Genomic DNA, 12,991 nt, shown 5'->3' on the forward strand with positions numbered 1-12,991 from the left:
TCAGGAATGTATGGTTGTGTGGAAGAAGACAAAAGCGTTCCCAAATGACCAGAAACATGCTGACCTGTTCTTTGAAAGATTTACTGCTTTGTTTTTGTTTTTTTAATTTAGGGCATTCAGTCTATCAAATACTCTGTCTGTCTATTTCTCCATTGACTGCATCCATCTCTTCCTTCAACCATCTACCTGTCTCATTCAAGCTCGATACAGGCAAACTCAGAGCCTACAGGCAACAATAAGTCTGCTCTGAGAGGGGAAAAAACAAAAGTTTATGAACAATGCGTACATATGCCAAATTGAAATGACATTCTAATCTGTCCCAGAATAATGGATGAGTAGGTAGTTTAGTTATTTTCCTGGCCAATAAGAACAAAGCAACTGAGGTCTTGAGCTCCCGCTTTTAGAGGTCTAAAATATTGTGGAAGACATCTTTGCTACAAGGTAGTTTGGAACAACAAAGTTGTTCTAATATTTGTCTTTTACACTTCATCAAGTTAGGTTGCTGTATGTCTTTCCATGCCTGTTCTGCTTTGGACAAGGTAACGTCCAAAGTAGAGTGGACAGCTGCAAAAATGTTTTTTTTTAAGCTTGGTAACACTAATTATTGACAAATTATTCTGCGACTTAAAAAAAAAAAAAATTAAATGGCCATGGGGTTAGTGCGTCGGCCTCACAGTTCTGGGGTCGAAGGTCCGATCCCTGGTGGGTCTGTTCCTTATTGTGGGGGGTTTGCATGTTCTCTCCAGGCTTGCGTGGGTTTTCTCCGGGCACTCTCGTTTCCTCCCACATCCTAAAACACATACATTTTAGTCTGGTTGGACACTCTAAATTGTCCTTATGTAGGAGTGTGAGCGTGAATGGTTGTCTGTCTCATTGTGCCCTGCGATTGGCTGGCCACAAATTCAGGGTGGCTGTAGTTAGCTGGGATGGGCCCCAGCACCCCTCGCAACCCTTGTGGGAATAAGTGGTTCAGGAAATGAATGAATGAATGAATATTATTTGAATGCAGAGTAAAATGGTAGATTACAAATGTGTTACCTACAGGCCCAGATGTGATTTCAAAGTTAGCACAGCAATTAGAGTTAACCTCAAGCAAACCCGGGCTTGGCCCACGATGAGAAAAACACATCATGATTGGTCGTGATGGAGACAGCTCGTCTCCCTCAGAGGTTGTCATCTAAGAAAACTGTAATTGATGATTCACTTTTGTTAATTGCGCGTGTGGTTTTACTTCTGGATTTTCCCACAAATGACACAAAGGCTTTAATGTGCCACAAAAAAAGGCAGACGTGCTGTGACAAGGCATCACTCTGTTGTTACATATTTTGAGTCTGTGTGCAAGTGTGTGTGTCATCTCTCCATTTTCTGAACCGCTTTATCCTCATTAGGGTCGCGGGGGGTGCTGGAGCCTATCCCAGCTAACTCCGGGCCAGCCAATCGCAGGAGACGGACAACTGTGCACACTCACACCCATACCTAGGGGCAATTTAGAGTGTCCAATCAGCCTACCATGCCTGTTTTTGGAATGTGGGAGGAAACTGGAGTACCTGGAGGAAACCCACGCAGGCCCGGGGAGAACATGCAAACTCCACACAGGTGGGCATTTGAACCCAGGACCCCAGAGCTGTGAAGCCGACGCGCTAACCACTCGACTCGCTCCACCGGGCCGTAGCGTGTGTGTGTGTGTGTGTGTGTGCGTGTTTGTGTGTGTTATATTCCATCCAATGTGGACTAACTTGCATTTAAATACATTGCATATTATAAGGTTGATCTTTTTTTACAGTAGGAGGGGCAGCGTGCTCAGAATTCAGCAACACAAAAGAACGGGGGTGCTGGAGGATGGTGGGGTAGTAAATCTAGGACGGCTTGTGGCCCCGCCCCAATGTGGTCGATGACGTCACCCACTTTAATGAGACTGGATGGAGAGTTTTGTAGTTTGCGCAGAGCAGTCAAGTCCCAGTTTTCCTCCGGACGGATCAACATCAGAAGGTATTGTGTATGTCTATCTATCCATCTTTTTTCAATGCTTATTCTTTTTAACATGCAGAAATAATCGACTTTTAGATTGAAACCTAGCAGACCGATTTGTGGGATTAAATAGAAAGAAATCTCATTTAAGAATTGATATGTTATGTACTCTACTTTAGTGACGTTATTCGTCGTTGCCTGCTATTATAAATGATATATTTGTTTCCGTGGGAAAGAATAGTTTTTGGCCGCACACAGAGTGTGGGATTACTAGGAGAGGGAAAAAAAACTGTGATACTGTTGAAATATGGTATTTTAAAGAGAAGGCTTGTGAGGACACTTTTAAAAGAAAATTACGGCATGAACTGTATCCAAATAATATGGTGTGAGGAAACATTATTTAAAGAAAAAGGAAAGTAAAGTCGATGTATTTTTCTTAAATAAGATTTTCCCATTAGAATTGCATTCTGAGAATTGCAGTACTTTTAAAGTACTGCTATATATATAGAATATATTCCATAACATAACTTAAACGCTCCTAAACAAAATAAACTCTACGGTCATCTTTTATCTCTATATAAGTACTTTATTTATTTGTTAATCATATTGTCAGCAAAAAGTATGTGTTGAAAAGCACTTGCAGTCACTGCGAAAAAAATGACTTGAAAAAATAAAATCTCAAGCAATTATTGCAGTGATTCTTTCTCACATATACATTACATTTAAATAATCACCATTAAGTTTATGGTGGTGTTTTTTAAATTTTTGTTAAACGAATAAATTATCTTGACAACATTCTCATCAAACCAGATCATAAGAGATGTATTACTTTTCATGTTACAACTTTGCTTTTAGTTTTAACAGGGTTATCATAATATTATTGATTGAATTTTGTATTTTCTTTAAATAGGATTACTTCATTCTTGTAAAATTATACCTTTTCCCCCTAATTGGTCATATAAGGTTACTCCGTGTTATTCCATCTGCAGATCTGAGGACAATGATGGACATAATGGGCGTCACTACGCCTTATTATGAGATAAACTCTTCAGATCCCAGCTCGGCAAACGGCACGTTCTACGACGACGAGGGCGAATACGACTACAAGGAGGACCACGAGGAGCTGAGGCAGTCTCTTAACATCATGTCTCTCATCGTCTATTGCTTGGCTTTCGTCTTGGGCGTGTTGGGCAATGGCGTGGTGATCTGGGTCACCGGATTCAAGATGAAGAAAAGCGTCAACACCGTTTGGTTCCTCAACCTGGCCGTGGCCGATTTCCTCTTCACGGCTTTCCTTCCCTTGAGCGTGACGTACACCGCCATGGATTTCCACTGGCCCTTCGGCAAGTTCATGTGCAAGCTGAACAGCACCATCAGCTTCCTCAACATGTTCGCCAGTGTCTACATCCTGATGGTGATCAGCATCGACCGATGCGTGTCGGTGGTCTGGCCCGTTTGGGCTCAGAACTACCGCAGCGTCCAGAAAGCATCCTGCGTGAGTGTGGGTGTTTGGGTCCTGGCGCTGATCCTCAGCACCCCCTACTTCATCTTTAGGGATACCGGTCCGTCGTACAAACATGAAGAAATCATCAACTGCTTCAATAATTTTGCATTATCCGACGATTACGTCACGCTGCACGTGACCCAGCTGCGACACTTCCGCCATCAGGCCATGACAATGACTCGCTTCTTTCTGGGATTCGTCGTCCCCTTCTGCATCATCGTTTCCTGTTACGCCGTGATTATCCACAGATTGCGCCGGAACCGGACCCTGGCCAGCCAATCCAGTCGCCCCTTCAAGATCATCGCTGCCGTCATCGCTACTTTTTTCCTCTGCTGGGCTCCCTACCACATTCTGGCGCTAATTGAGTTGGTCAATCACATGGCTGATTATGAAAGTGAGATATTGTACCACATCATCACTATAGGGGTTCCCATCGCTACCAGTCTAGCTTATCTGAACAGCTGCCTCAACCCGCTGCTTTATGTCTTCATGGGACAAGATTTCAAGGATAAAGTTCGCAAATCCATCCTGAAAGTGCTGGAGACTGCTTTCCAGGAAGAGATTTCCCGTTCGTACACCTTTACAAACTCAATGGTCACCAGTCGAAGCAAAGACAAGTCCCTTTCTGAAGCTGAGGTATAAAGCTGTCCATGTTAGCTACTGTAGTCGTACCTAGCTGTGACAAATAACAGTTTTTGCCGTAACTGCTACTAATTCACAACTGCGATATTTACAATGTGATTACACTAACCTTTCAGAACATTGTAAGCAAGCTGTGACGCTTTTGTTAGCCGAAACATTTCTGAAATTTCTGTCATTTTTTTGAGTTGGCTTGGGAAATGATGCGACTTTAGTCTAAATAGGATTGTTTATAATACTTAAATACTTTGGCTATTAAATTGACAAAGATTACTTTTGTCAAATGAAAGGCAGTGATTGATTAAATCTAGTATTGTAATACGGTGGAGTAGTGTTTAGAGCGATGGCCTCACATTTCCGCGGTCATGGGGTCCATCCGAGGTTGGTCCTCCTGTGTGGAGTTTGCATGTTCTCCCTGGGCTTGCGTGGGTTTTCTCCGGGTACTCCGGTTTCCTCCCACATTCCAAAAGCATGGTAGGCTGGTTGAACACTCTAAATTGCCCCTCGGTAGGAGTGTGAAAGTTAAATAAAGGTTACATTTTTTTTAAAATAATAATTTTAGTGCACTTCACTTGGCTGCAGTGCAAAAATATGCTGTTGATTCAGTCTCAACTACAAAGTGGCATTAGTAATAATAGCATGATGTCAAATAAGGCAAGTCGGGATATTTGCCTAATGCTGACGTCAGCTACGCATTGAAATACATTTGCTCATCTTAACTCAAACAGAGTATATATTCAAAAGGTTTATTTTGGCTTTATTTGTGATTTTTTTTTTTTCGGAAAAGAGATTTCACCCGTATTTATTTTTTAAAAACTGGAATGTACAACCAAAAGAATTGCTTTTGTCGAGAAAGGCTAAAAAATGGTAAGAGCAAAGACATAAGTTACGTATAGCTCCCCAAAACATGAACATACCGCATTGTGGAACGAGCCAACAAAAATGTAAATGATCGTTGAAGATCTACATAATTATTGGATACTGCTGTTTTGGTTTTCTACAGAGTTCAGAAAGTCCAATTACTATTTTCTCCAATGGGAAAATAGAGACATTTATTTACAGTCACCGAATGCTGCTTTTAATTCAGACACGACAGCTATGGGAGTGAAGCTCACAATTTGTGGGAATGAGCGTAAAATAACAGTCATCTCACATTTCCTACCTCCCAAGCATAAAAAAAATCTGTATATATTTTTATCTTTCTATCATAACTGGAATGAATTACATTGCATCCCCTGCATTCTTATGCCTGATATACAGTAAATGACTTTATTTGTGTTTCTTAATCATCTCTATCCAACGTAATGTTGGGAGTTGGGTGACCTTTGCTCATCTGTTCAAAAATACAACGACTACCTATCTTTCAAAATGAAATATACATACTTTTCATTGGACAGTACAATACTAGTCATTTGCAATGGCAGCTGAATGATACAATTTGATGTAAATTTATGTACTATTTGTCCCCACAACCTCGTCTCAACCTGTCATAAGATGGTTATATAAGCACATGTGATGTAAAAAATGTAAATGATAAATACAGAATGTGTATACAACAAAGGTTTTTTGCATTTTCTCTAGTGACCTCCAGTGGCTTAATAATATACTTTAAATCTGTGTAGTCTGAATTCATTACATATAGAGTAATTTGAAAAGATGTTTTCATTTAATTGGAATGAGTTCAATTTTTTTTATACTTTTTATTGTTCTTTTTAAGTGCTGCGAGTACTTGCATTTTTGCAATAATTCATACACAGCAAAAAAATCTGCTTTTCTACTAAGTCAGGGGTAGGGAACCTATGGCTCGGGAGCCACATGTGGCTCTTTTGATGGTTGCATATGGCTCTGAGGTAAAATATGGAAACCGGTGGTGAGAGCGCCGAGTCCCGAATGCACCAATAGGAACATCACATCAGCACTGTGGCATTGACTTTTTTTTTTCATTAGAGTCTTCTGCATCTATTCTCTCATTGATACTCATTGATATTCATTGATTAGCAACAGCGTAACAATGTTGTCAAAAGAATTCAAATACTTTTTTTGTACTTTAAAAGTCTTAAAATGACTAAAAAATTGGCACATTTTCATGTATTTTGACTTTTAAATTGTGAGTATGGCTCTCAGGGAATAACATTTGAAAATAGTGATTGTTTATGGCTCTCTCTTTCAAAAAGGTTCCCGGCCCCTGTACTAAGTCGTCTGTTGTTTGTCCCGTGTTTGTTTGTTTTGTGTTCAACCAACAAGAGGCACTGTTGTGCCTTTTTTATACTTTCATAGGAAACAAGGTTGAGTACAGTTTATGCTAAACATTAGATAGACTACTATACATGTTTTATTATTTTATGTTGCAAGCGCCACTTTTTACTTGTGAATATTTTCTGATGCCTGCTTAATGTATAGTATAAATATTCATGTAAACACAGTTCTGTCTCCAAGTTTAACAATTAATGTTATTAAGGCTATGTACGGCTTTTTATGTGTCCTTGAGTTTGTTAGTGATCCCTTGAAGTCTTGCGTTACATTGGATCATAAAGTCCCCTCAGATTCCTACTAGTCAAATGTTTTTGCAGTGTTTTTCCTCTATAAAAGATTTTTTTTCCCAGTCTAAATTGTCCAAAGGAACCCAAAACTGAAAGTCTATCATATGATTATTAGTTTTGAAAATTTTCCATGGTTTCAATCAGGGACATGTGCAATGTGACCAAATTCTCATAGATTCCAGCAAAGCGTAGTATTCGCGCTGTTTTCCGAATTTTTAAATATGTGCTTTTGCTCTTTCTGGTTCTGATCATTGTTTCTAACTGTTTTTCTTTCTTTATCGCTCGTTTAAACTTATTTGCGTTGACTGTTATGGTTACCACTCGTTACATTTTCCACAGAACTCCTAATCTTGGTCATCTCTGAAAAAAATGTCACTTTGTAGCCGCAAGCAAAACCTAGCAATTACCCAATTGCACAGATCTAAACAAAGCATGATATTGCCACAACTCTCTCAAAGCCTACTTCGCCCTCAACATCTGCTTAAGTCACCTCAATTCTCAAATTCCATTAAAAAACATGTTAAACCAACTGTCAAGCAACAAAAGCTCCAATGCAAAAGTCATGAAAAAAAATTGTGTCAAAATAGCATCTTTTACAGGCAGAGTACCTTGTACAAATGAGTTGCTGTTCCTAAACATCATTTATTATTCAAATAAATGAAAACCGATGGTGATTATTATAGATACATTTCATGAGCACATGTATGTGATCAAAATAGTTGCACTGATGAACATTTTCCAATTTTAAAATGGTGTATTGTCCAATCTGAGATTGTCCTCTCATTTTCTGAACCGCTTTATCCTCAGTGTCGTGGGGGTGGCTGGAGCCAATCCTAGCTGTCTCCAGGCCAGAGGCCCTGAATCGGTGGCCAGCCAATCGCAGGGCACAAGAAGACGGACAACCATGCACACTCTAGGGGCAATTTAGAGTGTCCAATCAGCCTACCATGCATGTTTTTGGAATGTGAGAGGAAACTGGAATACCCGGAGCAAACCCACGCAGCCCCGGGGAGAACATGCAAACTTCACACAGTTGAACATGACCTGGATTTGAACCCAGGACCCCAGAGTTGTGAGGCCGACGCACTAACTAACCACTTGCTTCACCGGGCCAATTTCAGAGAGTGCCTTCAGAAATAATATCAGAGAAAGTCACAATTTTGGATGAATGGAATTATTTAGAAGAACCACAGAAAAACAGGCTTTGAAGGGAAATTATACAACCTATGCACAAGAAATTACAGTAATTATTATTTTTGAGTAGGGCACTAGACAGGATAACTTGGACTTATCCCACTTAGTCTAACCAAATGCCAAGGATCAAGATTCCAACCAAGACACAAAACAGATAACATGCTGAAACACATAACGGTTTTTCACTTTGATTGTCTTTTGCTTGGAACGTTGAGATATTTTTGTGCAGCAAAATGATTGGACAAGCCTTGCATGTTTGAAGAGGATAGACACACAGAGAAAAGCTTGCCAGGGACACGGAGGTTTGACTAGAATGCTGGATTTTTGCATGGCAAACCTGGAGGTAATAGGGATCATATGGGAAAGATCATGGCAATGAAACAGGCAGTAAAAAGCCAACAGTCCTAAATCTACTAAATGACATGAGGTGAGGCAGAGTGAGAGACCTGTTGCATAATAGCTGCGGAAATGAGCGTTTAGATATCGCTCGAGATAGTGGAAAATAAAAGCTTTGGAGGTAACGGCACTTCAGTAACGGGACAAATGCTTTGCTTTGTTTCTCACCAATTTCCTTTTCCAGCTTTTAATATAATTTTTAATTAAAATAATACTTTAAAAAAAAGGTTTGGCGATTTGCACCACGGAAATTGATTGATTGACTCATTTAAATTTTTCTTTAGCTGCATTTTCAACACAAGTGAGCTTCAAGAAAGGTATTTTGATTGTATGTTATCATTTGTGTTTTATTAGGTTTGGTACAACTGAATATTTTGAATGTTATTCAAAAGTTATTTTATTAGAGTAGTTTAATTAAAGGGAATCATTTTTTTTTTTAATGTGTGGGTGCTTCTAAAGTTATATTCAAATTATTGAGGTGTACTATTCGTTACAATCGTCATTTATGTTAGCTTCATGCTGCGGCATCATCTAAATTGTTTCTTAGGAATTCAAAAGGAATGTGACTGACTGTATTGGGCAACAGCTATTTTGTTTTATATCTATTTATATATTTTTTTCTTAGAAATTCAAAAGGAATGTGACTGTCTGCGTTAGCTTACAGCTATTTTGTTATATTTTGTATGTATTTATTGTTGAGAGTGACGGTTATAATAAGAATAGTCTTCTTTTTGCTCCATTTCAGAACATTTGTACTTTAATTAAATGTTTTTTTTACTTTTTCATCGGCGGTGACAATAGATGTTAAATGTAATAATAAGTAATAAATCAACCAATAGCAGGGTACAAGGATATCATTCAAACTCCATGCATGTTTTTTGGATTGTGGGAGGAAACCAGAGTACCCTGAGAAAACCCACCCATGCAAACTCCACACAGTGAGGGCCGACCTGGGATCAAACTCTCGACCCCAGAACTGTGAGGCCGACGCGTTAACCACTAAACCCGCCAAGCCGCCAATAGTTTAGATCTAAAAATAACAAAATAAGAAAGTATGTAACACTTTTATTTTTTTCAACACAGGAACTTGCAATATGTTGTGTTTTTACGTAATTGTTGAACTTAGTATTCTATACGTGCCTTGTCAATTGCTCCCTGGGAACAAATAGTCTGACTCTATATATATAATGGATTAGTGGTTCTTTGAAAAGCATAATTATAAACTGCAATCAAGTGAAACTGCATCTGGGGGGAAAATAATGAGGTTTCTTCTTGCAGGTTTCTGCGCCATGGCGGTCACCGCTCCACATGGCTTTGCCATTAATAAAACCACAACAACCGGAGAAGACGTTACCAAGTCGAACAACGGTTATGACTACGGATCCGAAGACCCATCTCAGTTGATTCATTCTCTCAACATCGTGTCAATTGTCATTTTAACTCTGGCTTTTGTCCTGGGTGTGTTGGGAAATGGCTTGGTTATCTGGGTAACAGGATTCCTGATGAAGAAAACTGTTAACACCGTATGGTTCCTCAACCTTGCTGTGGCTGACTTCCTTTTCACGGCCTTCCTTCCTATGACCGTGGCGTACAACGCTTTAGCATTCCACTGGCCTTTCGGGAAATTCATGTGTAAGATAAATAGCGCGGTTAGTGCCTTGAACATGTATGCCAGTGTTTACATACTAATGGTCATCAGCATTGACCGATGCGTGGCCGTGGTCTTCCCCGTTTGGTCCCAGAACCACCGGAGAGTCAAAAAGGCTTTCCACGTGAGTCTGTGCGTTTGGGCACTGGCCCTAATTTTAAGCATACCACACTTTGTCTTTCGGGACACAGAACCGTCGTTCGAGAAAAAAGATGGTATTATCTGCTTCAACAACTTTGTATTTTCTGACAACTTAACCGAAGAGTTATTTCAGCTTCATATTTTTCGCGATCAGTCGCTTTCCGTGACTCGTTTCCTGCTGAGTTTTGCTTTCCCCTACCCCGTCATTGTCTCCTGTTATGCTGTCATCATCTACCGTATCAGAAAGAACGCCAGCCTGGCTCGCCGATCAAGTCGCACGTTCAAGATCATTGCTGCCATTGTAATTATTTTTTTTCTTTGCTGGGCTCCATTTCACATCTTTGTTTTGATGGAAATAGTCAGTTTCAAGTTCAGTAATATACAACTGCTAAAAATTGTTAATATCGGGAGTCCAATAGCCACAAGCTTGGCCTATATCAATAGTTGCGTAAATCCGTTGCTTTATGTGTTCATTGGACAAGATTTTAAGGATAGAGCTTTCAAGTCTATTTTGAAAGCACTCCAGAATGCTTTCCAGGATGAAGACGCTCCTTTGGACTCAAAGACAGTTGAAGCCGGTCAAAGCAATGTAACTACTTAAAAGTAGTCCTCTCAGTTTAGGAAAACTGCACGACATACAAAAGATGATAATTTTACGAAAAACATTAATCCACCCCTTTTTCTGTAATGCTTTTGGGTTTATATTTTGAAGTGCTTACACCCCTTTTGCAATACCTGTGACTGTTTCATGCAAAACATAAATCAGAAATGGTGTGTATTCTTGTTGAAGCTTCGTATTATATTTTATTTAACTTGACCTTATTATGAAAGTATCTGCTCTCTACAATGTTATTCCATGCATATTAATATTGGTGGTCCTGAGCACTGAGAATAGCCTCCTGGAATCCAACCATGTCTCTGTCACATTTTTCTCACAGTCACTTCATGGGCACCCATGTTGCCCCCAGTTATCTGCCTTTTTACATTTAAGTCGGCTTTTTGTCCTATGTCGAAAATGAACTTCAGCCCTGATGCAATAGATGTAGGTGTCACATATAGACACCTACAGTAATCCCTCGAATATCGCGGTTAATGTAGACCAGACATGGCCGCGATAATTGAAAAATCGCAAAGTAGGGTCACCCCCATTATAACTACCTTATTACCTTAGTGGCAAGAGTGGCTTCCGCTCATGATTTCAGCATTCAATTTTTTTCTCACATTTTTATGACTTTTAAATAAATAAATATCGCGATGAAGGGAATTTGCTATAAGTGAAGTCGTGATAATCGAGGGAAAACTGTAAATGCATAATGTGCACCGTGAGCCTATCGTGTCGGCCAAAATCACTTGTCAGCTAATTTTGTGTCAGTGCAATTCAATAAGCATAAGATTATAATCAGTGGAGCGTGTAAGATTATAATCAGTGGAGTGTGTACTTTAAAATAGCCGTGAATTTCTCAAATTTGAAATGGTTTGGTTTGTCATCAGGAAGCGTTGTTCTCCCGAGACCGCAAGTTTGGTGTTTCATCATAACCAAATGGACTTTCTACTTTATTTTTTAAGTGTATATCATTGTAAAGCTAGCACGGCAGCCCAGTGGCTTGAGGGGTTATTGCGTCGTCACAGCTCTGGGGTCCTGGATTCAAATGTATAGCATCATTCATTTTGGTGAATCTTGCTCACATCCATGGTTGCCTGACATCCTGGCAGGGATCCCTCACCCATGGCCCATCCCTAAGGTTCCTATTTTCCTCTGTTGGTTTTTCTTTTATTTCCTTGCTCATTTGGCGGGCGATTCAGATGAGTGAATGTTGTAATTTTCTGACAATTGCAGATCTGTGAAGCCATTTGAAACAAGTGTGATAATTGACTTTCACGCTCACAATCCAAGCTATATAGAATATGTTTTAGGGATGTGACACCCAGGTGAAAACACACGAAGGCACGGGAGAAACATGCAGACTCTGCACAGTCTGGGCTCGATCCCCTGACCTCATAATTGTGAGGCGGTTGTGCAACACTGTGGGAGTTAATTTGGGTACTATCTATAAATGTCCTTGAAATATTAATCATTATATGTATATGTGAAATATTAATCATTAAACGTATACGAGAAATATTAATCATTACATGCTTGACAAACGCTTACTTTAATTGTTACCGAAACAAACTCGAAGGTCACTCCCCACTGCAGCTGGCTCCGAAGACGTTTAATTGTTTTGCCCTGGCCTCTCACATGGATCCGAGTACTGTTGATTGTTTGACTTGGATTAAACCTCGACTCCTTACCTAGTCGCAAGTTCACAATGAAGATCTGGGAAGGACTCTTAAATTGTTTTGACTTGGGTTCCGCAAGCGGATGGCGATATCGAATCAACCTCCAAAAATACTCGCAATTGTTTTAAAATAGTGTTGCTCGGTTTACCTGATATGCAATTGTTTTGCTGAATGGATGCTTGCTTGTTTTAATTCTTATGCAGTTGTTTTTTATTTCTGAACTTAATTGTTTACTCAGGTTACCTCTTATGCAATTGTTTTGAATAGATAACCTTAATTGTTTTGATTCGAATGCAACTAAATGGGCAGGAGACAATTCGGTTCTTTAGAATCATCTGTGACAAGGACGAGTCAGGATGGATTCTTTTCTTGCAAGAATAGCTGGATATGCACTGTCTTCCTTATATTATATTATATTAAATTATAACTATTAATGAACCTAACAAAACATGCATACACCTTTCCAGTAAACTTCAACTTATAGTCAGCTTGTTATAATATGACACCTTGTGGTAATTTATGATTTGTTATTGATATTGAAATAATTTGGAAAAAAGCCCCACCATTTTGCAACTATTTCTACTATTTTACTGTAAATAAAATCCCACTATAAATGACTACCAAACCATCTTTTAACAGGTTAAAATTTAACCTGTAGGCTACTGGTTTTGTTGGAGGCGC

General features: G+C 39.4%; 1 protein-coding gene across 1 annotated transcript; it reads left to right on the forward strand.

Annotated features, from left to right (window-relative positions):
* The first annotated feature begins 1,791 nt into the window (after window positions 1–1,791).
* Window positions 1,792–9,803, forward strand: LOC144073049 (chemerin-like receptor 1). The gene is made up of 3 exons (XM_077598563.1): window positions 1,792–1,989; window positions 2,958–4,108; window positions 9,520–9,803. Exons 1-3 carry the CDS (start codon window positions 1,920–1,922, stop codon window positions 9,643–9,645), a joined length of 1,347 nt encoding a protein of 448 aa, XP_077454689.1. The 5' UTR covers window positions 1,792–1,919; the 3' UTR covers window positions 9,646–9,803.
* The last annotated feature ends 3,188 nt before the right edge of the window (window positions 9,804–12,991 follow it).

Source organism: Stigmatopora argus, chromosome 4 (assembly GCF_051989625.1).
Source record: "Stigmatopora argus isolate UIUO_Sarg chromosome 4, RoL_Sarg_1.0, whole genome shotgun sequence".
Lineage (NCBI taxonomy): Eukaryota > Metazoa > Chordata > Actinopteri > Syngnathiformes > Syngnathidae > Stigmatopora > Stigmatopora argus.